This window comes from Rattus rattus, chromosome 1 (assembly GCF_011064425.1).
Source record: "Rattus rattus isolate New Zealand chromosome 1, Rrattus_CSIRO_v1, whole genome shotgun sequence".
NCBI classification, from domain to species: domain Eukaryota; kingdom Metazoa; phylum Chordata; class Mammalia; order Rodentia; family Muridae; genus Rattus; species Rattus rattus.
The window spans coordinates 17,204,137-17,225,947 of NC_046154.1; the positions used below are offsets into that span (position 1 = coordinate 17,204,137).

At 52.1% G+C, this 21,811-nt stretch overlaps 1 protein-coding gene across 1 annotated transcript in view; it reads right to left on the bottom strand.

Annotated features, from left to right (window-relative positions):
• The window catches only part of Padi2 (peptidyl arginine deiminase 2), a 42,372-nt gene that overhangs the window by 6,147 nt on the left and 14,414 nt on the right, over positions 1-21,811 (bottom strand). Inside the window, exons 4-13 of the mRNA XM_032895258.1 lie at positions 18,195-18,256; positions 16,458-16,575; positions 15,787-15,912; positions 10,727-10,905; positions 10,084-10,187; positions 9,095-9,206; positions 7,484-7,591; positions 4,809-4,960; positions 3,473-3,617; positions 1,940-2,033 (exon numbers count right to left, since the gene is read on the bottom strand). Of these exons, the coding sequence (XP_032751149.1) occupies positions 1,940-2,033; positions 3,473-3,617; positions 4,809-4,960; positions 7,484-7,591; positions 9,095-9,206; positions 10,084-10,187; positions 10,727-10,905; positions 15,787-15,912; positions 16,458-16,575; positions 18,195-18,256 (1,200 nt within the window). The remainder of the gene's footprint in view (positions 1-1,939; positions 2,034-3,472; positions 3,618-4,808; positions 4,961-7,483; positions 7,592-9,094; positions 9,207-10,083; positions 10,188-10,726; positions 10,906-15,786; positions 15,913-16,457; positions 16,576-18,194; positions 18,257-21,811) is intronic.

Sequence of the window (21,811 nt, forward strand, 5' to 3'; positions counted from 1 at the left end):
CAAGGGCAAACAACTCTCCCGTGGTACTCAGCGCTGCCCTGGAGAGAGCCTGCCTTTGACTCCAGCTCCACAGCCTGGAGGCTTCAGGTTAGAAGCCAGCACCTCACAGATACCATAGATAAGCATTCTGCCAAGCGAGGCAAGTAAGCAATCTTTTGAGGGCTTAATGTGGATCAATTTAGCCGTCCTCCCCAAATCCCCTTGACAGTCTTCCCCACGTTCCTGTGAGCGTAGCTGCTACTGTTCAAGGTGAGGAAGTTCGGTCCCAGGAGGTTCCATGATTCTTGAAAATTTCCCCACACAGCAAGTGGCCACACAGGCTGCCGGACCACAAGGCTGTGGGCCTCCTATATTTGATTAACATTTTTTCCTTTTAATTTTTTTTAAATAGAGTCTCTCTGTAGCATGGGTTGGCTTGGAAGATACAACCTTCTGCCTCAGCCTCCCTAGTGCTAAGACTGTTATATTTTGTTTTTTGCTTGATCTAGGAATAGCCTGTCAGCTCTCTGCATGGCCCAGACTTGGAGTGTCACAACACCAAAGAGACCAGGGCTGTGGGACCCTGCCCCTGTGCTGCCACCACACCACAGTCCTCTCTGTGACCCTTTGGCATTAATACTTCTAATCATGGGGTGAATGGGCAGCATTTGAGGCAGCTTAAGATAGAAAGGAAGCTTCTAGAAAGTCAAGCCTCATGCCTGCCAACCCACAAAAAACTTGCCATCAGAGGCTAGAACAGAGAATAGCAGTGCTATCTATCTATCTATCTATCTATCTATCTATCTATCTATCTATCCATCCATCCATCCATCCATCCATCCATCCATCCATCCATCCATCCATCCATCTATCTATGTTGTTTTAATTTTGTTTTTCAAGATAGGGTTCCTTTGTGTAAGAACCCTGGCTGTCCTGGAACTCACTTTATAGACCAGGCTAGCCTCGAACTCAGAGATCCACCTGCCTCTGCCTCCTGAGTGCTGGGGTTAAAGGTGCTAGGGTGGCAGTCTTAAGTGGATCTGTCCTGGACACAGGCAGTCCCACTCCTCAGATACAGAGGACAAATGCATAAGCATTAGCCAGTAGAATTTGAGTGTCAGGATACTAAGCTAAGATGTGAGAGAAAGTAGTTTAAGAAAAAAAAATGGGGAACTGGACAGAGAAGGCAGTGATTATTAACAACAATGTAATATACTGGATGCTAAGAGGTGACCATGACCGATACATTGTGTCTATTTTGCCACAGCAAGCGTGCAGACATGCTGAGGCGGCTCCCTGGCAGGCTTTTCCCAGCTGATTCTCTTTCTCATGATTAATTCAGGCGCAAACCTCATCCCTGGGTCTGCCCCACTTAGGAGGGAGACAGAGTCTCACTCCAGACCCTGCAGGCGCAATGCCAGCGGAAACCACTTCCCTTCCTGGGCCTCCAGCCTGGCACTGTCTTTCTCCCCTCTTTACTGTTCTAGGGTTGGGAGGGGAGATGGGGGGGCAGAAAGGGATGTGGCTTGGCAGAAGAGTACATGACCATCTCAGGAGGTCCTGACTTCCATCCCTCTGTTTTGAAAACACCAGCTCCTGGTACAGAGCACATGGCAGTCTGGGTCCTTTAGGTCCTGCTCTAGGTCTGGAGGCCTGTCAAATATTAGTTCTGGAGACTTTGCCCTTCTCCCTTTTGAGACAGGGTCACATGACCTTGGAGTTAGTTCCTGTCTGCCTCAGATAGGGGTGCTGGGATTCCAGACAAGCGCCACCACACTTGGGTTATGCGGTGCCCGGGATCAAACCCAGGATTTCGTGAATGCTGGCAAGCACTCCATCAACTCTGCGTCCCCAGCCACGCGTGATCTTTGGTTTGGGTTTGGTGGTGCAGCCGGGTGCTCAGAGACAAGGTCCTCGTGAGCTCTGTGGGGCTTCCTGCCAAGAGCTTGTGATCACTCACCCTTGAACATAATGGCCTCCCCGTGGCCTTCCTTCTGTTTTTCTCTGAAGAGCTGGTAGCAGGCTGAGGTGCTGGCCATGAGCAGCCGAAATTCCTGCAAGAGATGCCACAGTGGGTGGCACATTGTTGGTGGGGGGAGGGGAGGGAGGAGGCCGTCAGGACGCCAGAGGGACTAGAGCCATAGCTGCCCAGCACTTGGTGCCTTCCATGCTCAGCACCACTGGCTTCCTAGGAAGGTCTGTCTGTCTTAGGACTGACTATGCCTCTTATATCCTGGGCAATAGCATCGGGTCAAAGTAGAGGCCCAAAAGTGGCCCAGGATGGCGGCTTCTCCAAAGGGACAGGAGTTTGCAGAGAATCTGACGATACACAGAGGCAGCCAGACCTTTCACTTTTCAAAAAGGACATTCTGCCCCAGAGCCTTAGTCCGAGCAGCCACTCTCTGGGTGTGACTGCCCAGCACAAGAATAGAGAGTCTAAACGGAGGCGAGCTGTAAAGGTTGAAGAGGAAGACCTGGCTTGGGAAAAAAAAAAAAGAAGACAGGAGATAACTTTTTACACGAGGGCTGGGCATGGTTGGCAATGTGCTTGCTGCAAACGTATGAGGACCTGAGTTTCTTTGGGTTCCCCAGCACTCACTTTGGGGGCAAAAAAAAGTCAGACACTACAGTGCAATCTCAGTGTCAGAATGGAGAGTGCGGAAGTTTGGGGATTTGAATAAGAATGTCCCCCACAGGCTCCTGTAATTGAATGCTTAGTCACCAGGAGAGGAACTCTTTGATAGGGTTAGAAGGATAAAGGGGTGTGGCCTTGTTGAAGGAAGTGTGTCACTGGGGGGAGGGCTTTGAGGTTTCAAAAAAACCCTCACAAGGCCCAGGCCCTCACACAGGTCATCTCTCTCCCTCCCTCTCTCCCCCGTCTCTTCTTCCCCCTCTCCCCCTCCCTCCCTGCCTGCTCACCAGAATGTTACTCTCAGCTATCCCTCCAGTACCTTGAGTGCTGCCACCATGATGATAATGAACTAAACCTATGAAACTGTAAGCCAGCCCCAAGTAAATGTTTTTCTTATTTCATAAAGAGTATCCGCGGTCCTGGTGTCTCTTCACAGCATTAGAACACTGACTAAGGCAGAAGGGAAGCAGAGGAAGTCACTCCCTGGAGTTGCTGGCCAAATTGTCCAGGGTTAGTGAGACACTCAAAAGATAGGAATGACAATTAGCTGAGAAAGACTGGACATCAACCTCTGACCCCTACACCCACACGTGTGCACGGAAACACACACACACACACACACACACACACACACACAAACACATCTACAGGAGTGGGTACGTACAACACAAAATAACATATTCTTCATACTGTTTATGTGTGGAACTATTGATCTTTTGGATTTATGGGTTACCTTCCATAGTCACATTACAAAACCAGCTACTCCCTCTTTGCTCTAGACCCCACCCTCCACGGCCAAGTCCAGGCCGTTCATGGATCCTTGGCTACAAAATCCACTCTGGTCTTGGGACATCAGCTCACCTTTTTGCCTGGGACGGGGACGAAGGTCATGAACTCATCCACGTGGCCCACAGTCAGCCAATCCGAGTAGAGTTCCACAGGTGCCTGCACCTGCTGGGCCTGCAGGAAGTCACGCACCACCTTGGTCATCCTCCTGCCTCCAGACCTAGGGTAGGGTTGGAGAAGAGGAGCCTTTTATCACGTTATCTTTGTGCTCCTGCACCAGATCATCCCCCAGAATGAGATATTTAGCATCTGGAACCCAGGCCAGATCTGGGTGGTGCCAGCAAGGGCACAGGTGGGAGTCTGAACTGCAGACCCTGGTGCAGGCAGAAGGCATGGGAGCCCCGGGCCGGAAGAGGGTACAGCCACGGTTGCACCAATATAGAGGGCTTAGAGCTCAGCCTTAGGCCCAGGAATTTGTTAGCAAGCAGCTGTAGCCAGCTTCCATGCTCAGCATGGGACCGATGTGTCTGAGACTTCTATCATCTTGGAGGTGGAACAGGGCTTGGCACTCCACGGAGGCACAGGAAGTAGCTGCTGAGTGCATGGGACTACTGAGTTGGGGGAGGGTGGGCTAATGGTCATTACCGCTGTCCTGCAGATAGACGAACATTCCATGTGGGTCAGAGGGACTTGATACTCAAATCTCGGGTGACCGCAGGTTCCAGGCAACTCTTGTGAAGTGGGGACCCAGGCTGCCCACTCTCTCCCAGCAATGTTAGAATAAAGAAGACTCTGCTTTTCCATTGGCTGGGCTGGGAGTACAGTTATCGTGGGAGCCAAGGACACATGCCTTGTCTCTTCTCTTTCATTTACAGGTATTCCCACCACCTTCCCCAAAGCCAGTGTACCTTTGCTAGGGTCCCACACCCTTTCCCTACCCAGCTTACATCTCACCACACAGCCCTTGTCCTGCTTCCAAGATGATAGAAGTCTCGGACACATAAGTCCCATGCTGAGCATGGAAGCTGGCTACAGCTGCTTGCTAACAAATTCCTGAACCTAAGGCTGAGCTCTAAGACCTTTACATCAGTGCGGGTGCGACCGTGGCCGTACCTACTTCCAGCCTGGGGCTCCCATGCCTTCTGCCTGTACTAGGGTCTCAGGTCTTCAGCTTAGACTCCCACCTTTGTGGAAGAAGATTATTGGGTTGTATAGATTGGGTATACAGGGTTCACTTATACTAAGATGTAGAAGCTAACTTGGCTTTTTCCCCACAGGTGTCTATAGATTTACACACCATTGCAGAAGGGGATGTTCCTCCCTTAGATTCACCCCAAGTACATACACCCCTAAAGAGGCAGTCATGCTCCCGTGCCTGCCACCCCCCCAGACACACCCCGAGTTATCTTACAGAGGGAAACTGCTCCCGATGAGGATCCGGCCAAGCGGGTATGCCTTGCCATTCACGGTCACTGGGGGACTGACCTCCAGATTCCCGAAGGAGTCAAGGCTGGTGACAGTCTCAAAGAGGGGCTCCCGGGTCACATAGCCGAAATCTGGGCCCTGGGGAAAGAGAGGATGCACATCTGCCTTTAGCCCCCTACAGCCAGGAGCCCTCTTTCCCGGCAGCCATTCTCTGGTGACAAGCGCGGTGCCACCTGCAGTCTGGCACTCTGGAGTCTCAGTCTCAAGGATGGCTGTGACCTGAGGCTGCTGATTGAGCGTGATGACAGAGTGGGTGTGGGTGTGGGTGTGATGTGTGTGCGCCCCATCTCTGCCTGGGTCCATCAGTACAGGCATCCGATGTGATACCGAGATCTGGCCTCACAGGTTCTGTTGATCTTAGTGACCATCTCAGAATTTCTCTGAACCTCGGTCTCCATTTCTATGAGAAAGTTCTTCAACTAGGAGGCTGGAGGCAAGATAGTGAACTGATTTTCCCCTGGAGTTTGCTAGACCTGCCCAGAGAGAGAGAATTGTGCATCCTGACCCACTGCGAATGACTTCTGGCATCTCCCTGAAAAAGAACTCAGGGTCACATGACTTGCTCTGGCCAATGAAATATGAGCAAGATGGGCTGTTGGCCAGTGTTCTGGCCTGGTCTGTTCACTTTCTCCTCTCACACTAGGGGAGTGGCAGCTCTCAGCCAGGCTGTGTAGCTGTAGGATAAGGACACAGAGAGACATCCAGTCATCAGTTAAGGCTGTGAACAGCAGGACAGAGTGGCTGTTGTCAGTCACTACAGTTTGGGGCTTGTTTGTCACTGCGGCCTTATTTACTGATAGCTGACTGATACACTCACCCCTACGCATCCAAACAGCTGCATCTGTCCATCCAGCTCATAGCTGGGCTTCATCATTAGTATAGCACTTCAGTAAACTGGATTTTATATGTAGGAAGGGAAGATCCCACCTGTTCCTGGATCTTAAGATTCCCTTTATATATATATTTATTCTTTTTTTCTTTTGATAAAAATATAAGGGGATCGGGCTAGAGAGATAGCTCAGTGGTTAACAACACTGACTGCTCTTCCAGAGGTCCTGAGTTCAATTCCCAGCAACCACATGGTGGCTCACAACCATCTGTAATGGGATCCGATGCCCTCTTCTGGTGTGTCTGAAGACAGTGACTGTGCTCACATACATAAAATCTATCTATCTATCTCTCTATCTCTCTATCTATACACATACACATATATGTATGTATATGTATATATATATGTATATACATATGTATACATATGTATATACATATGTATATACATATATATGTATACACACACATATACATATATATTGGGAGTTTGTACTAGAGCAAGGGGGCAACTAACTTGCCTGACCTAAAAAACCCAAACCAACCAACAAGAGAACTTTGTGTGGTAGGCAGATGCGGCTTATGCTGCCTTAGCTAAGAGGCTCAAGGGACAGGCACGCCCGGCGTGGTGCATGGCAGCAGCTTAGCACGTTCTTGCCTGGGGCTCCTCTTTGGCCATGTGTGAGCTGGTCACAGGTGGCAGCTGGGGCTTTATAGCAGCACACAGGCCGGCAGGCACGCAGCACAAAGCAGGGCCTGGCCCGGCCTCTGGGAACAATGCAGGCTGGGCCCCGGCACCAGGCCAGACTGGAGCACTGAAGACAGGTGGAGACCAGGGGAAGAGAAAGGACAGGGCTCTGAGCTTGGTTTCCATTCCTGTTGCCTGTGGTAACTCTGGGGTGGTCAATTTGATGGTCCTCTCTTCCAGTGTCAGGGGAAATGGACAACCCCCACATGGAGGGCCTCTGAGGGCAGCCTCCAGGCTGGGGCAGTGAAGCCAGACTGTGATAGCCACTGATCAGGCACAGATTTGATGACTGTGGCATGCCTTTGATGGGTAACAATCCTGGGTGACAGTTTCCTATTTCACAGGTGTGTACCCCGAGGCTCATGAAAGCTTGGAAGTCTGCCTGAGTCCCCTTTCTGATATGGGGGTGGGGGGGGGCTGTGGAAGACAAGTTCTTCTGTCGCCCCAGAGCAGAGCTCACACACTGCTTCTTCCACATCTCCAGAGGGGACTCGGGTAGGGTCACCTCTGAATGGCCCGCATCATGTGACCATGGGAAAGCCAGATCTGCTGTCCCTATGACATGCTCCACATGGGCTTCTGGCTCAGAGTGGAGGGTGGGGATGTAGACATTTTTCACTCTCCCACGTGGCTTGAGGCCGCCACGTGGGGGTGATAAGGGCCTCTCAGAACAGCGAGGAGTCAAGCTGCTTTAATAAACCCAACACTGAGATTCACATCACAAAGTCCTCATGAGCATTGACATCTGTAGACTTCTGTCGTGTCTCTTTGAAACTTACTTAGCTACAAGTTGGAGGCTTGGGACAGCAGCAGGAGTCAAAACCTCTGGATCTGGACTTTGCCCTGCCTCCCACGGTTCTCATCTCCCACAATACAGCTCTCCCACGGTCCACTGACCCATCTTGCAGATGAGAAAACAGAGGCCCTGAGTGGAGACTAGTTCTCTTGGGATGCTGCACATCTCCTGTCTATGCTGTCCTCTAAGGGTCCCCACTGTCACCCCCAGGTGAACCTCAGCATCTCACCAGGAGTTGCTTAATGGGGAAGTCCTTCAGGTTTCCATCTCGAGGGGAGTCCAGCACTACTGGGAAGCCTTTGTGAGGTGCCTCAATGTAGCCAAACTCAATTTCATCCTGTGGAGGAGAACAGGGAGAGCTGTCAGTGGCGGCAGCACCCAGGGGTGTCTGGGACATGATAGAGGGGGATTTAATCTCAGACCTCAGGAAGCAGAGGCAGGAGGCTAGAGAGTATGAGGCTAGCCTTGGCTACATATAAAGACTGGTTTTTTTGTTTGTTTGTTTGTTTGTTTGTTTGTTTTGTTTTTGTTTTTTTGTTGTTGTTTTTTTAAAGCACAAAACAAGGAGCAGGGAATATAACCCAGGTGGTAGAGTGCTTGGTTAACACAAACATGAAGTCCTGAGTTCAAGTCCAAGTACCGCATACACCGAGCATGGTGGCATATGCTTGTGGAATCCTTAGTAGTTGGGGGAATGAGTGCAGGAGGACCAAAAGTTTAAGGCCACTCCCTATTACATAGTGAGTTCAAAGCCAGCCTCGGTTATGGGAGACCTTATTACAGAACCAAACAAAAAGGACAAAGAAACTAGGCATGACAGTGTACACCTGTAATCTCACCACTCTGAGAGGACAGAGGCTTGGGAAGATAAGGCCGGCGTGGGCCACAAACTGAGAGTCTGGCTCAAATATCAAAGCAAGTAAAGGAGGCAGGTAAAGCAGCCTCCTGCTGAGGCTGATGACCTGAGTTTGGTCCCCTGGACTCATAGGACAGAAGGAGAGGACCAACCGCTCCAAGTTGTCCTCTGACCTCCTCCCTGTGTGGGCTGTGGGGCATGCACCACCCCTGTAATCACTATAAGGTTTATCACAAAAGTAACCCGTGAGCCTGGCTCGGGAAGCACGTCTCATTCCCAGTCTGCCTCAGGTGCCCAGCTCGCCTCCCAGTGAGCATCGATTGATGGCAGAGCTTCTTCCCACAGACCGCCTCTGCCCATGGCAGATCACACAACTTCCTCTTGGAGACACTTACTTTTGTGGTGGTTTTATTTTTCTGAGACAGGGTTTCTTTGCGTAGCCCTGGCTGTTCTGGTACTCACTCTGTAGACCAGGCTGGCCTCTAATTCAGAGATTTACCTGCCTCTGCCTCCCGAGGGCTGGGATTGAAGGTGTGAGGTACCACCACCGGGCTTCATTTTTAAAATGTAAAAAACAGGTTGGGGATTTAGCTCAGTGGTAGAGCGCTTGCCTAGCAAGTGCAAGGCCCTGGGTTCGGTCCCCAGCTCCGAAAAAATAAAAATAAAAATAAAATGTAAAAAACATATCCTAAACATATTTCCTTCAAAGGAACGACTCAAGCATATTCTGTGTCTTTGACACAGACTGGCCTTTTTCTCTGTAACCGCCACAGAGCACTCCCGGTGAGTACTGTCCCTGTCACCTGTCCCCATGGATGCATACGGATGATTTCAGTGTAGCCTGTCACTAGAAGTCACATTCCCTCTCTCAGGTCTCTGTGTTCCCGAGCAGACGGAGGGATCCACACACGCGTGGGCAGCTGGGTACCAGGGTGTTCACACAAACCCCTCTGGGCAGAGGCCTTCTGGCCCCTCACCCCTCACCTGGATCCAGCGGTCGCCGCGATTCATGTACTGGAAACAAACTTTCAGCTCGCAGTTGGTTTTCTCCACCAGGTTCTTCACCTCTTTCAGGAACAGGTAATTGTCCTTCATGCTGGGGGAGCATTGGGAGAGAGGCCGGGAGGAAGCATGAGGGGGACGAGCGCCACCCACGTTGGGTGGTCGCAGATGCTAGCACTCTGGACTGAGGTGTGGTGTCAAGGCTCCCTCCTGTATCCACAGCTACTTTGTGGTCCCTGGGACCACAGGCTTCTTATGCAGCTTTTGTCAAGGACACGGATAAATAAGACAAAGAAGGGACCTCTCACCCCACATGCTTAAGGCCCTACCTCTCTGACTCCCCATATTTTAAAAAGTACTGTGCCTGGGATATGGGAGACCCTGGCATGAAGGGTTGGGGGTGGACAGAGGGTCTCTTCTGAAGTTGTCAGGCATAGAAAAGCAGCCATTTCGTGCCCTTCCTGTTCATTATCTTGTAGTGCTGACCAAGCACATAGTAGATACTCAATAAAATTTTGCTGAACAAGTGAGCAAAAAGGAGGGGGGTACATAGGTGGGGGATTTAGCTCAGTGGTAGAGGCTAGCAAGCACAAGGCCCGGGTTCGGTCCCCAGCTCCGAAAAAAAGAAAGAAAGGAAAAAAAAAAAAAAAGAGGGGGTACCACTGCCAAGCAGGAACCTCATCCCCATGGTGGAGGGCCAAGGGAAGAGAACGGAGAAGCGTGGCTTTGGCAGCACACAGCCTGAGCCATGGTAAAGGCACCAATGCAGAGGCATCGTCTCAGTCCTCACAGCAAGGCTGGGGTATGTGCATTTCAGAGACACTGAGGCACAGAGAGGCCACCTGAACGACCACAGGTCATATAGCCGCTAAGTGGCAGAGACAGGAGCTGGGTTTAGCTGAGTCTGACCCTCAAGTCCAGCTCTTGGCCACCCTGCCACCCTGCCCGTGTGGAGTATGCCTGACCCTTACCAGCACACGAACACTGACACGGGAGGCAGGATATTGGGTGTCATAATCCATGGGGCAATCCGGAACGTCACAGTGTCCGTGAAGATGGGTGTCAACGGGATGTCCTGGGCATGGGAGAGAAGAGGAACACCACAGAGTCACGCTGGGCGTGTGCGTGCATTTGTGCGGTCCCCGTCTCCCTCTTAGTGGGCGAGACAGACGACGATGCATTTACTGAGCACTTGCTGTATGCTAGGAACCGTGCCAAGTGTCGTCTTTATATGCACGGGTGGGTTTGTGTTTGTGTGTGTTTATGTAGATGTGTGTGCTGGCCCTGGAGCTACAGTTACATGCTGATGTGAGGTGCCCATCAGGTTGGCGCTGGCGGACGAACTCTGCTCTCCTGGAAGAGCAGCAAGCGCTCTTAACGGCTGAGCCATCTTTCTGGCTCCACACGCCAATTATTTCTGCGTGTACCGATTCATCCCCAGGAGATAGCTGCTACTACCCTTCCTTTTCAGACAGGGAAACTGAGTCACAGGACGGAAAAGTCCCACGGTTAGGCTTCGTTCGATCCCATTTTCACTCAAACTTGCCCTGTCCACGTTCCCAGGTCTGAGCCAGGGACGTACATGGCAGTGCACGGGAGGCCTGTGGCCCTCACCTCGGCCATGTACTCCAGCAGACTGACGTGGATGGAAACCAGGCCTGAGAAACTCTCGTCCGGGAAACGGAGGCCTTCCACGAAGAACAGCAACTCTGCAGAGCCACCGGTGTACTTCACCACGTGGTAGAGCTTCTGCCGGCCCAGGATGTGGATGTAGCGCTGGCCAAAGAACGGGTCTGTAGGGGGAGTGGACCCACGTTAGGACCCTCTCCCATCAGGAGCCGGTCAGGGAGCTCCCTGATGGGGGAAAAGTGGCAGAGTGACTTGTCCTTTAGACACAGAGAGGAGAGCACAAATGGAAAACACCACAGGATGCTGCAAACAGGTCAGCGTCACAGCCTCAGCGTGCTGTGTGCCTGCTGGCTTCCGGCTTCCTCATCTGGCAAATGAGCTGCTTTGGGAATGGCGCTCGGGAAAGAAGAGCACAGGGAGGTGTTAGTCATTTGACAGAGGAGGAAACAGGGCCAGAAAGCAGAAATGGCTGGGCGGGGCCTCCACATCAAATTCCAAAATGCCGGTTCTCCTCTTATGACTAACGTGAGTGTGCCATTTGTTTGAGACATTCTCTGTATCACAGAAGCCACACTGTGCAGCTCTCTGGTGGGAAGGAAGGCGTTCACTCCTGCCTCATCAAATTCCCAGCTCCTTACAGCGCCGTTCCCTCTACCTGGAAGTCTTGTGCTCTTAACCGTCTCAAGGAGTCCTCGGGAGACTCCCAGAGAGCAAGCTGGGGTCTGTGTGGGCCTTCCCCATTGCAGCCTGTGCAAATGTTTGTGAGAGACGGTCCTGCCAGGCCATCTGCCTGTCTAGTACGTGATCATGTTTAATGACTGTCCGTTGAATGAAATAATGTCTCCCATCAGCCCCTGTGGGAGAGACCCATAGGGGAGTTCAGGGCTGGTCCCATGAATTGAATTACTTTGGCCAGCATGAGCAAAGGCCTCTGTGTCTAAGAGTAGCACTCGGACCACGATAAAGACAGCAGATGTGGAAAGTATCTAACGGCAGCATCAGGGTGGCGATCTGATCTGTTACTCAGGGTGGGGAAGGGCAGGGGAGACTTCTGAGCAGAGGGAAGTGGCTTTGAGACACCCCTGTGGGGCAGCAGGGACATGGAGGAAAGAGATACTTGCACTGGCAAAGGCCTGGAGCTAGGGCCCTACAGAGTTCCTGAAGCCGCTTCTTTACGCCCTGCAAATCTGGAAGGGCAGATCGGGTTCAGCTTAGCTCTTGCAACAAGGATGACATCGATTAACGACCAGCTGCCTAAGGGTTAGAACACACGGAACAGGACATTCCCGGGATACAGGGCTAAAAATTGTCAAGACTGATGTCACCCGAAACACAGGCTCGCAGCAGCACCTGCTTTAAGAGCCTTATTTCTGAGTGACACACGAACAGGTGACCTGGCTCACTTCCCAAGTCAGAGGGACTTCAGGTCAGACGTCATTTGCAAGTTACAAACCCAGAAATTATGGTCATCTCTCAAACAGGTCCCTCAATTGCTATCTGGGGGACGGACAGCGGTCCCTGTGTTACAGGCTCACCGCAGACAACACAGTATCAATGTCTTCAGTAATCTTGGGAACACGGGTAACCATGGGTAACACAGCTGGGACCTAAGGGGACTGGGAGGAAGGAGAATCTGGGTGTGGCGATGCCACCCCTTGCTGTGTAACTCAGCGCTTCGCCATGCAATGTCTTCCAGATGGAAGAGAAAGCTCAGAAGTAGCATTTCAGCCTCTCAGAGGCAGGGCTGGGCATTGAGATGCACATGCCCTGAAGATTCCAAGAACCCTACCACAGGCCAGCACAGAAAGTGATATCCTTCTCACCTGAAATGCCAGCAGGTACCCTAGGGCCCTATCTCTGCTCAGATGCAGTCGGATGTGTAGCTATGGTGACCTTCTCCTACCAGTAACGTCTGCCCAACACAGGTTGCATTTCAGCTGTGTTCATGGGAGTAATGTCAAACACCAGAGTTTCCCTAGGCTCTCCAAGGCCTGGAGCACAGGAGTATGGGCGAGGGAGGTGGGTCTGATAGGAGGATTTGTTCTGCATAGCGGCTGGCGACTGGTGGCTTTCTCCTCCCTATGTAGACTATGCCCTGTGATTCACAATGCATCTTCTATTTGGGGCTGCTTTCTGGAAGTTTGTGCCAACACCAGGCAGATTGAATCTCAGGCGGGAACAACACAGCCCTTGTCTTAAGGAGGCTCGATCGCTGGTCAGAGTCCTCAGCTTGGTGCAGATCCTGCCACCCCCGACATGGCTGGCTGTCCTTGCAGGCACCAACAATGTACTCCTATTGAGTGGCCCCAGCCTCGTGCTGGACCTGCCAGCCACCCCCTGGCCTCTCCTGAGCTTTAGTCTTCTGCTCTGGCTGGCCAGCACGTGGTCTGATTTGCCACAACCTTTTCAGTGACAAGGAGACAGATAGTATGGCCGTCTGTCTCAACTTGCCCGCGATAGATGAGCATCTTGGCATGACAGACATCCAATGCTAAAAGCCAGGGAGGTCCTGGACAAAGGGGGACAAGTTGGTTACTATGTCCTTGTGGGAGAAGATAAGTCTCCAACTTTTGGGGAGGCCTGAGACTGGAGGACATACTTGGTCCTCCAAGGACCACTGGAGATTTCTGTCCACCCTGGTCCTAATAGTCACCAGCTTGCATAATTCCAGCCAAACCGACAGCTACAGTCTTACAGAGAGCTTCTCATAGGCCAGCTGCTTCTGAGGCATGAGAATGGGGACCCCATACAGCCCATGACACACTACAGAGGAGGCCCTTGGGTACCCTAGAGCCCAGTTCCTCGCCTTGTTGGGGAACTGAACTGTCTCTCCTGGGACACAGGTCATGACACTGAAGTAATAGACAAATGACAAAAGGTAGTCAGAATGGGACAAAATCCCCCATATGCTCATATGGAAGAAAAAGATTAAAATCCTTTGTGCTGGGTGACTGAAGAGTGTTCCCCCGGGTTGATTGTCTATTTGATACAATGTAACTCACTACGCGGGAACAGAAGTCTTAGTCCCCTGGTTCAATGTCTATCTGGTACAATGTAGACTGACTTGGGAAGGGAACCCTCTAGGTCAGGATGGCCTGTGGGCGATTTCCTTAATTGGGATAACTGAGGTGTGTTCATGAGGGTGGCACCATTTGATGGACTGGGCCCCGGACAGAACAAAGAGAGGAGAGAGCTGAGCTGCTGCTGGGACTTTCCTGCTGTGATGGACAGTAACCTGGAACCAAGACATGGCACAAATGCCTTTTCTCAATTGTTTTTGCCAGAGTATTTATAATATGAGCAGCAACTAAGACCCATGGAGTCCATATCTAGAGAGAAACTGACTATGGGGGCGGGGGGCAGTCCCCAACCCAGCAGCCACCCTCCCTTCGAGATGGTGGCCCAGCTAAGACATCCAGAGGACACTCTCCATCCACTCACAGCGGGAGCTCTTTCTAGCCAGCTCAGGACCCATCTCGAATAGCAAGCAAAGGGGAGACTTGCGAACGGAGCCAGCCTTGAGTGTACTCCTGTCAGCAAAGCGAAGAAGTATCTAGAGCATGCAGGGATGTTGCTATTAGCCACAGGTCGATGCCAAGGCTGGGTCGAAGCCCAGACTGGGTCCCCCTGGTCCCCCTGGTCCCCCTCTGCTGCATGGCAACTCTGGTCTGGACCATGTAAACATTAGCTTCTCGGCTCCCTGGGGCAGCAGAGCCAGCCTGACTCGGGACATTCCAACCAGCCGTCAGAGCCCAGGGTGGAGCAGAGCGTCACAGGACTTCTGTTCATCGGTGTCCCAACTAAGTCACTCCCTGAGGTGAGGGCCTTGCAATGGCAACTGCCTGTTTCCAAAGGGTCTATCAAGCAGGGGTCTGAGGGTGAAGCTCAAGGCACTGGTCTCCAGACAGCAGACTTCACAATGCTTGACAAACTTCAAAGGGCACTTTACAGAGGGACTCCTCACGTGGGTAGGTTTTAACAGTTCTGCCCAAGACCCTCTGGGGTCCACTTGCCTAGCACGTACCAGGCCTTCCTTGGTACCATAGTATGGGGTGTGATGGTAGTGTGTGGCTATAATCCCAGGTTCAGGAGGTGACTGTAGGAGAGTCAGAAGGTAAAGGCCACCCTCCCTTCTCTACATACGGAGTTAGAGACCACAGGACCCTGTCTCAACAAACAAAAACAAAACCCCTGAGGCGACTCTCCACTGTACAAAAAACGAATTGCAAACCCAGAGGGTCTTGCTCTGGCCCTCCCTGCTTGACTGGCGGACCTCGACTCTCCCAGCACAGCCCACTAGCCTGGTCTTGCTGTTCCTCTGAAACCCTGAAGCTGGCCCCTCTTCAGAGCTTGCTGTATGCTGTGCCCCAGTTTAGCTCCCCCCTAGCCAGCTAGTCCTCAGCTCCTCGCCAGATCCTTCTCCTTATGTCCTTTGAGTCTCGTCTCAAATGTCACTCCCCAGAGAGGCCTCTCTGGACCACCTAGCCAGCACAGACTCTGTGGGCTGACATTCTCTGGGACCCGATCTGTTCCATTTCTTCAGACAGGTCTTCCTCACTCAAGCTCCTCCAGGGCAGTGGGGGTGAGGGGGCTGTTGTGTTTACTGCATGGGGACCTGAGAGGCTCTATAGCATAAGCAGACTAGATGAATAGCTGCAAGGTAGAGAGTATGGTAGCACCCAGGACACCCTGTCAACACCAGGAGGGAAAAGGGCAGCTATGTCATCTCCAGGGACTTCTGAAAGTCAGAAACACCCAACACCATTTGAAGGAGGTGCTTATCTGGCCTCAGGTATTGTGAAGGACACAGGACCCTCACTTCCTCCCCTGGAGAGAAGTATGTAAACTGAGGTCATTGAACCTTCTCAGGGGAAAAGAGAGAGAGAGAGAGAAAGAGAGAGAGAGAAAGAGAGAGAGAGAGAGAGAGAGAGAGAGAGAGAGAGAGAGAGAGATCTGTAAGTCATTCTGTGGGTTCCATACCCTGGGGAACCTGTACCCAGAGAAAGGGCAGTGGCTGCAAAAGTGGGGGTTGGGGGATCACTCACTCTCCACGTAGAACACGCCCACTTTGTCCGAGTCCGACATAGAAATGTAGAGGACTATTTCATACCCGGCGGGCAGGCGGTCAGGGCCTTTGGTCCTCAGGATCATCTGAGACATGTCCTGGAGGTCTGTGGGTGGATGAGGGAGATTAGGAAGAGGATCCTGTGGGAACTGGGCTCGACATTGCTTCTTTGAGGCCCCTCCCTCACAAGAGTACCAGAAACCTAAGGGAAAGATGCTTAGCTCCAGCACCAGGGAGAACTGGTCAACCTTTGGGAATTTCCTTTTGCCAGTCTTTTTTTTTTTTTTTTTTTTCTCTCTCTCATACGTAGACCAGGTTGGCTTGGAACTCAGATTTGCCTGACTTATTTGCAGCTTTTGGGAATCTGTTCTCTCTCTCTTCATCATGTGTGTTTCAGGAATTGAACTTGAATCCTCTGGCGTGTTGCCAAACCCCTTTCCCCTCTGAGCCATCTTGCTGGTCCTTCCAGGTTTTTCCCTACCCATGCCTGTAAGAAGTGCGGTTGAACCGTATTTGCAGTCATTTATTCTGAGCACTGAAACTTTGAGTCATTATCCTCTGTAGGATCAAGTATACTCCTGCCTCACCCTCTGTCCTAGCCAGGACAGAACACCATGCTCCCACGGTCCCCCAGTATGGCCCTGTAGGCACCTTGCTTGCTGTAGACCTTTTCGTCACTGCAGTCCTCCTTGGGCAACCAGGGTGTGTCTCGGTCACAGTTCACCAACAGAATGGCCCCCTGGCCCTCAGGACCCCAGGTCCAGGATGCCTGCAATGGCAGAGACTCTGTCAATACCATCCCTGGATCCATCCCCGTGCAGCCTCTGTGGGACGCTGAGGGACAGACACTGTAAGGAGTACTTCCTACCCTCCCGGACGGCAGCTGGAAGGGTTGACTCCCAAATCCAGTTCCCCAAACAGACCCACATTCAAGAGCACAGAGAGACAGGAAGGCTGAATAGGACGTGCCAGCCTCAGCTCTGGTGTGAGATGACCGTGCCTGGCAGAGATGGTGGCAGGAACTGACATTCTAAGACACGCTTGAAGTGACTGATTCCAGACACGCTCTGAGTGCTCCCAAGGGAGCCGGCACCTTGCTCTGCCTTCTATCCTGCAGCCACAGTGCCCAGAGCAGCTTCCAACTGGATCACACCATTTTCCTGTTTGAAGCCCTCACTGTTAACTCAGATGAAGCCTGGATTCTCTGATCTTCCCTGAGGCCGGTGAGACAGGAGGCTGGTGAGACCCACGGCCCCTGCATCTGGCCTTTTCCACCCACTCTCCTCTACCCACACTGTCCCTTCTTTACGTGTTCTTTTGGGAGCACGGGGCTCATACGATGGTGACAATGTAGTCAACCCACATCCTTCTTCCTTGAACTTTGGTCTCTCTAGGTTTTTGTTATTTTCTGGGCCTGACCTGATCCTAGAATCCAAGAGATTAATTTGTTCTTGTTTTGACACAGGGTCTCACCATGTAGCAGAGGATGGCCTTGAACTCCTGATCTTCCTTCCTCTACCTCCTGACATCTGGGATTCCTGGTATGCATGACCACTACTAGCTAATATAAATGGTACTCAGAGGGTGGGCGAAGACATTGTGAGAACTTCGCTGGTCCAGGTAGGGAAATTCTTGCTAAGGGGCTGGATGACTTTGCCTTGATTCCTTAGCTCAGGGTCAATACCAGGGAACAGATGCAGGGTTTCCTGCATTGAAGGCAGGCGCTCTCTCAACTGAGCTCCATTCTCAGCCTCCTGAGGGTCTTGTGCAGGATTATCAAGACCTACAACCTGTTTTTAAGAGATTTCCCAATAAAGCGCCTTTTTTTTTTTAAATCCTCTTAAAGACAGGGTTTGCCACGAACATCCACTCCTCTTGTCTCTACCTCCTGAGCACTGACAGGTAAGAGCCACCTCTCACGTCCTCCTTTGAATTATTTATACTATTTATCTGGTTTCTTGAGACAGAGTCTCACTAGGTAGCCCTGGCTGGCCCAGAATTCTCTCCTTAGACCAGGCTTTCTGCCCCACGAGTGCTGGGATTAAAGGTGTGTGCTAACACCACCCTCTATTACTTTAATTTTAAAAGAAGAGGCATGGGGTGTATGTGTGTGGCAAATGGCTTTCCTGGGGAGCATCAAGTCTTTCATGCAGCCCATGCTGGGGAAGCAAGATCCCACTGGGCCTGACTTGCCTATGGCCCATACCTGCTGCCGTGCTGTTTCTGCAGCCTGATTTCAGCCTCAGCCTCCTGCCCCAGGTAGCTGACCTCTCTGGTGGACAGCTCTGGCCAAATGTCCCATGCAGTCTTGTGATGCCCTGGAAGTCCCCCCTCCCCACCCCCACCATGTCAGAGTCAGGCTAGTGTCCACCCTCAAAGCCAGCTAACCTTCTTAGGATTATTCTTCTCCACTTCTCCGTCCCGGTCTGCGTCCACATCCAGTGAGATCTCTGCAGACAAGAGACAACCGTGAGTGGAAGAACCAGCCAGCCAGTTGTGGCTCAGTTGGAGGAACCCGGCAGGAAGCAGGAGGTTGTGGAAGGGTGGTAGCTCCCCCATTCACTTGTTTGCTGGAAGTTGAGGACCTTGCTGAGGTCCTCATCTCTCAGGGACCCTCAGCAGATGCGAATAGCTTTGGAAGTGGGCGGGTCCCTGCAAACCCTGGTGGGGGTGGGAGGCTGATCTTCATGGTACAGGCATAGGGAACCCAGATCACATGCCCAAGGTCACAGGTGGTAGGCCAAACCAGGGGTCACGATATTTCTAATTCCCTCCTCTGGTCCGTTTCAGTGCATACACAGGCCTGTCTGTGTTTCCGTCTCTGCCTTTCTCTCTTTCCTCATTTTATTTTGGTTGAGAAAAATACACAAAAAAATTCACATCTCCAGCCTCTGTCCATCTAAGGGAACCTTGATGCCAGGTCCAGAGAGTTGATCCAGGGCAGGGTCCCTGTTGACACTTTCTCTTGGGGAAGAGACCTTCAGCATCCTGGAACCTCTCACAGAAAGGCTATGTAGAGCCTGTGTGGTAGAGAGAAGGTTTAACATGAGATGGTCTTAGGTTGGAACTCTGGTTCTTCGTTCATGAGCTGTGTGACTCTGGATAGGTTCCACAACCTCTCTCGGCCCCTATTCCCTCATCTGCAGCATGGGGTTCTGGTTATAGTTGTTCTAACTGCAAAAGCCGGCACAACTGACTTTCTGAGCTGCGTAACTCCATGTGTGGGCCTGTCCTGAGTGTAGGGTGTTTAGTGGTGTTCTTGGTTACCATCTTCAAGATGCTAGCAATATTCCTCATACCTCAACTGTTGTCTAGCAGACTGGGGAGGTAAAACCACCCTGAGTTAGGGGATGGCGGGAGGAGGGTGAGGTGTTGCTGGGAAGGCACCAGCGTGCTCTGTCTCGTGTTAACTATGACTTCAACCACAGCAGAAGCAAGATGGGAAGGGATACATTCCAGTCAGTCCATTTTGGGGGTATACTTCGTCCCTGGGTGGGCAGGAGGAGGGTCCTGACACAGCGCAATGGGGTACAGAGTCCCATTCAGGTGTCTCCTTTGTCCACAGTTCAGTTCCCACTGGCCTGACTACAGCTTTTGTGGGTGGAGAAGGAGGTAAGAAGAACATGAGGTGCGGGGAAGAGGCACCTTCCAGCGTTCCACCCTCCCAGACCTGCCATGAACTTGGAGCCACGGGGCATCCCATGGTGATGGTTGTACAAAGCATCCCACTGGAGTATCTGCTGCGACCCAACACGGGGTGAGAGATCACACCCATTTCAGAAAGGAGCTTGGGGGAGCTGCTCAGTGGCTACCTCTGTGGCTCGTGATGGAGCTGGGCTGGCAGAGGATTCCAGTGCAGAGGGGAGGCCCTCTAATCGCAGTGAGGGACAATGTTGACTTTGGCTCCCAGCTTCCTTTCCAGCCTGCCATGCCTCACTCCAGGAACACAGCTGCCCGCACTCTCCGGGCTGTTCTCTCCCCACCAGCTCTGAGGAGGAGACCCACACTCCCACGCCCAGCAGGGAGGCGACAGACCTACAAATCCAAGTTCTCAGAGTGCAGGATGGTCCTCCTACAGAAGCCCTGGACTCCAGACATTGGCTCTGAGCTACTCCCCTCACTGAAGCAGCTGACCCCTGGCTGACACTGGCTGACGTCATACCTGGACAGTGTCCAAAAGCCAAGCAGCCTTTAAAGTCCCAGCATTTGCTTCCCTGAAGGTCACTGACCACATCTTCACATGGCAGCCCTGTGACTCCATTTATACTAAGGTTCCTTATGAGGTGTCCTGTGTGTCTACCATGCAGTGGGTCACGGGACATGAAGAAGCACTTCCGGCCACACTGAAGGAATCTCTCTCTCCCTCTCCCTCTCTCTCTATCCCTCTCCCCTCCCTCTTTCTCTCCCCTTTCCCCCCTCTCTCCCTTCTCCTCCCCTCCCCCTCCTCCATCTTCCTACTTGTCTTTGTGTTTTGTTCGTTTTTTTCAGACAGGGTCTCTCTCACGATGTGGACCTGGCTGGCCTGACCTGAAATTTGATATGTAGCCCAGGCTGGCCTCGAGCTCAGACCCATCTGCCGGGCAGGGATCAGAGATGTGTGCACACCACACCCAGCTCTCTTTTCTTTCTTGAAATATAAATGTATGTTCTGTCTGAATGTATGTGTCTGTGCCTGGTGCATGGGAAGGGCAAAGGCATTGGATCCCCAGGATCTGGAGTTATAAACGGTTGTGAGCCCTGCAGTGACCTCACTTCCCTAAAGCCGCACAGCAGGCTTCTTGCTGCTTCCTGATCTATTTCCTTCCTTCCTTCCTTCCTTCCTTCCTTCCTTCCTTCCTTCCTTCCTTTCTTCCTCCTTCCTTTTTCTTCCTTCCTTCCTTCTTCTTCCTTCCTTTCTTTCTTTTCCTTCCTTCCTTCTTTCCTTCTTTCTTTCTTTCCTTTTTTTGAGACAGGGTTTCTCTGTGTAGCCTCAGCTGCCCTGGAACTCACTGTGTAGACCAGGCTATCCTCAAATTCACAGAGATCCACCTGCCTCTGGCTCCTGAGTGCTGGGATTAAAGTCATGCGCCGCCAGCACCCAGCCTGTGTCCTGATTTATTACTCTCGGAAGGACCTGCCACCTTCCCATTATGGTTTGCACAGTCTCTCGGCCACCTCTGCTCCACTTCCCACAGTACTTCTCAGTTCTCTCAGGACCCGTCACTGTCCCCATGGTCAACACATCTCCATTGCCTTCTAGCCTCCCCGGCTATCAGCCGTCCCCTGGACCTTCTCCCGGGCTCTAATGGGACATTGTCTACAGGCCAAGAAGGAGAAGCCGGGACAGCCCTTCTGAGCTCTGCCCTCCCCACAGAGAGGGGGTCACACCTGTTTCACACATTTCCCAGAGGTTCTAAGTCCTGCCTCAGCTACCCAGAATAGCCCCAAGGTGTCAGGTGGCGCCTGGTGCCGGGGTGTGGGGTAGATTCATGGGAAATGTCACTAGGATTGAGTTTGAGGCCATTGCCCTGTGAACCTAGGCACAGAAACTGTGGCTGCATTTAGGCCAGCCGCCAACCCTGCGGACTGAGGCTATGCTGGCCTGGTCTTCTGACTTGTCCAGGGAGCTTGGGATGCAGTGTGAGGAAGTGCTCTGAGGACCAGGAGAAGAATGCTACCCTCCTGTGGATGCTGAAAGCCCCAGCTCTCGGTCTGGGGGAAGCTTGGGGCCTGTGGAACATTTACCCAAGGCACAAAGGGAGAAAGGCACTGGGGCGCCAGTCTATGCCCTTCTCCCCCTGCCAGGACCTCAGCAGGAAGGGTGGCTGTTCCCTCCCACCCTTCTCTCCCTCACCTCACTTTCCTCAGTAAAGTCTATTGCTGGGGAAAAGTAGAGCCCAGAGAGGGTGGTCTGCTTGTCAGGGTCACACAGCAGGATCAGACACAGAGATTTGGCCGGGGGCTCCTTGGTTTGTAAACTGTATTTCAGGATGAAGTCCTTCTAGGCAGGGAGTGAAGGGCAGGGA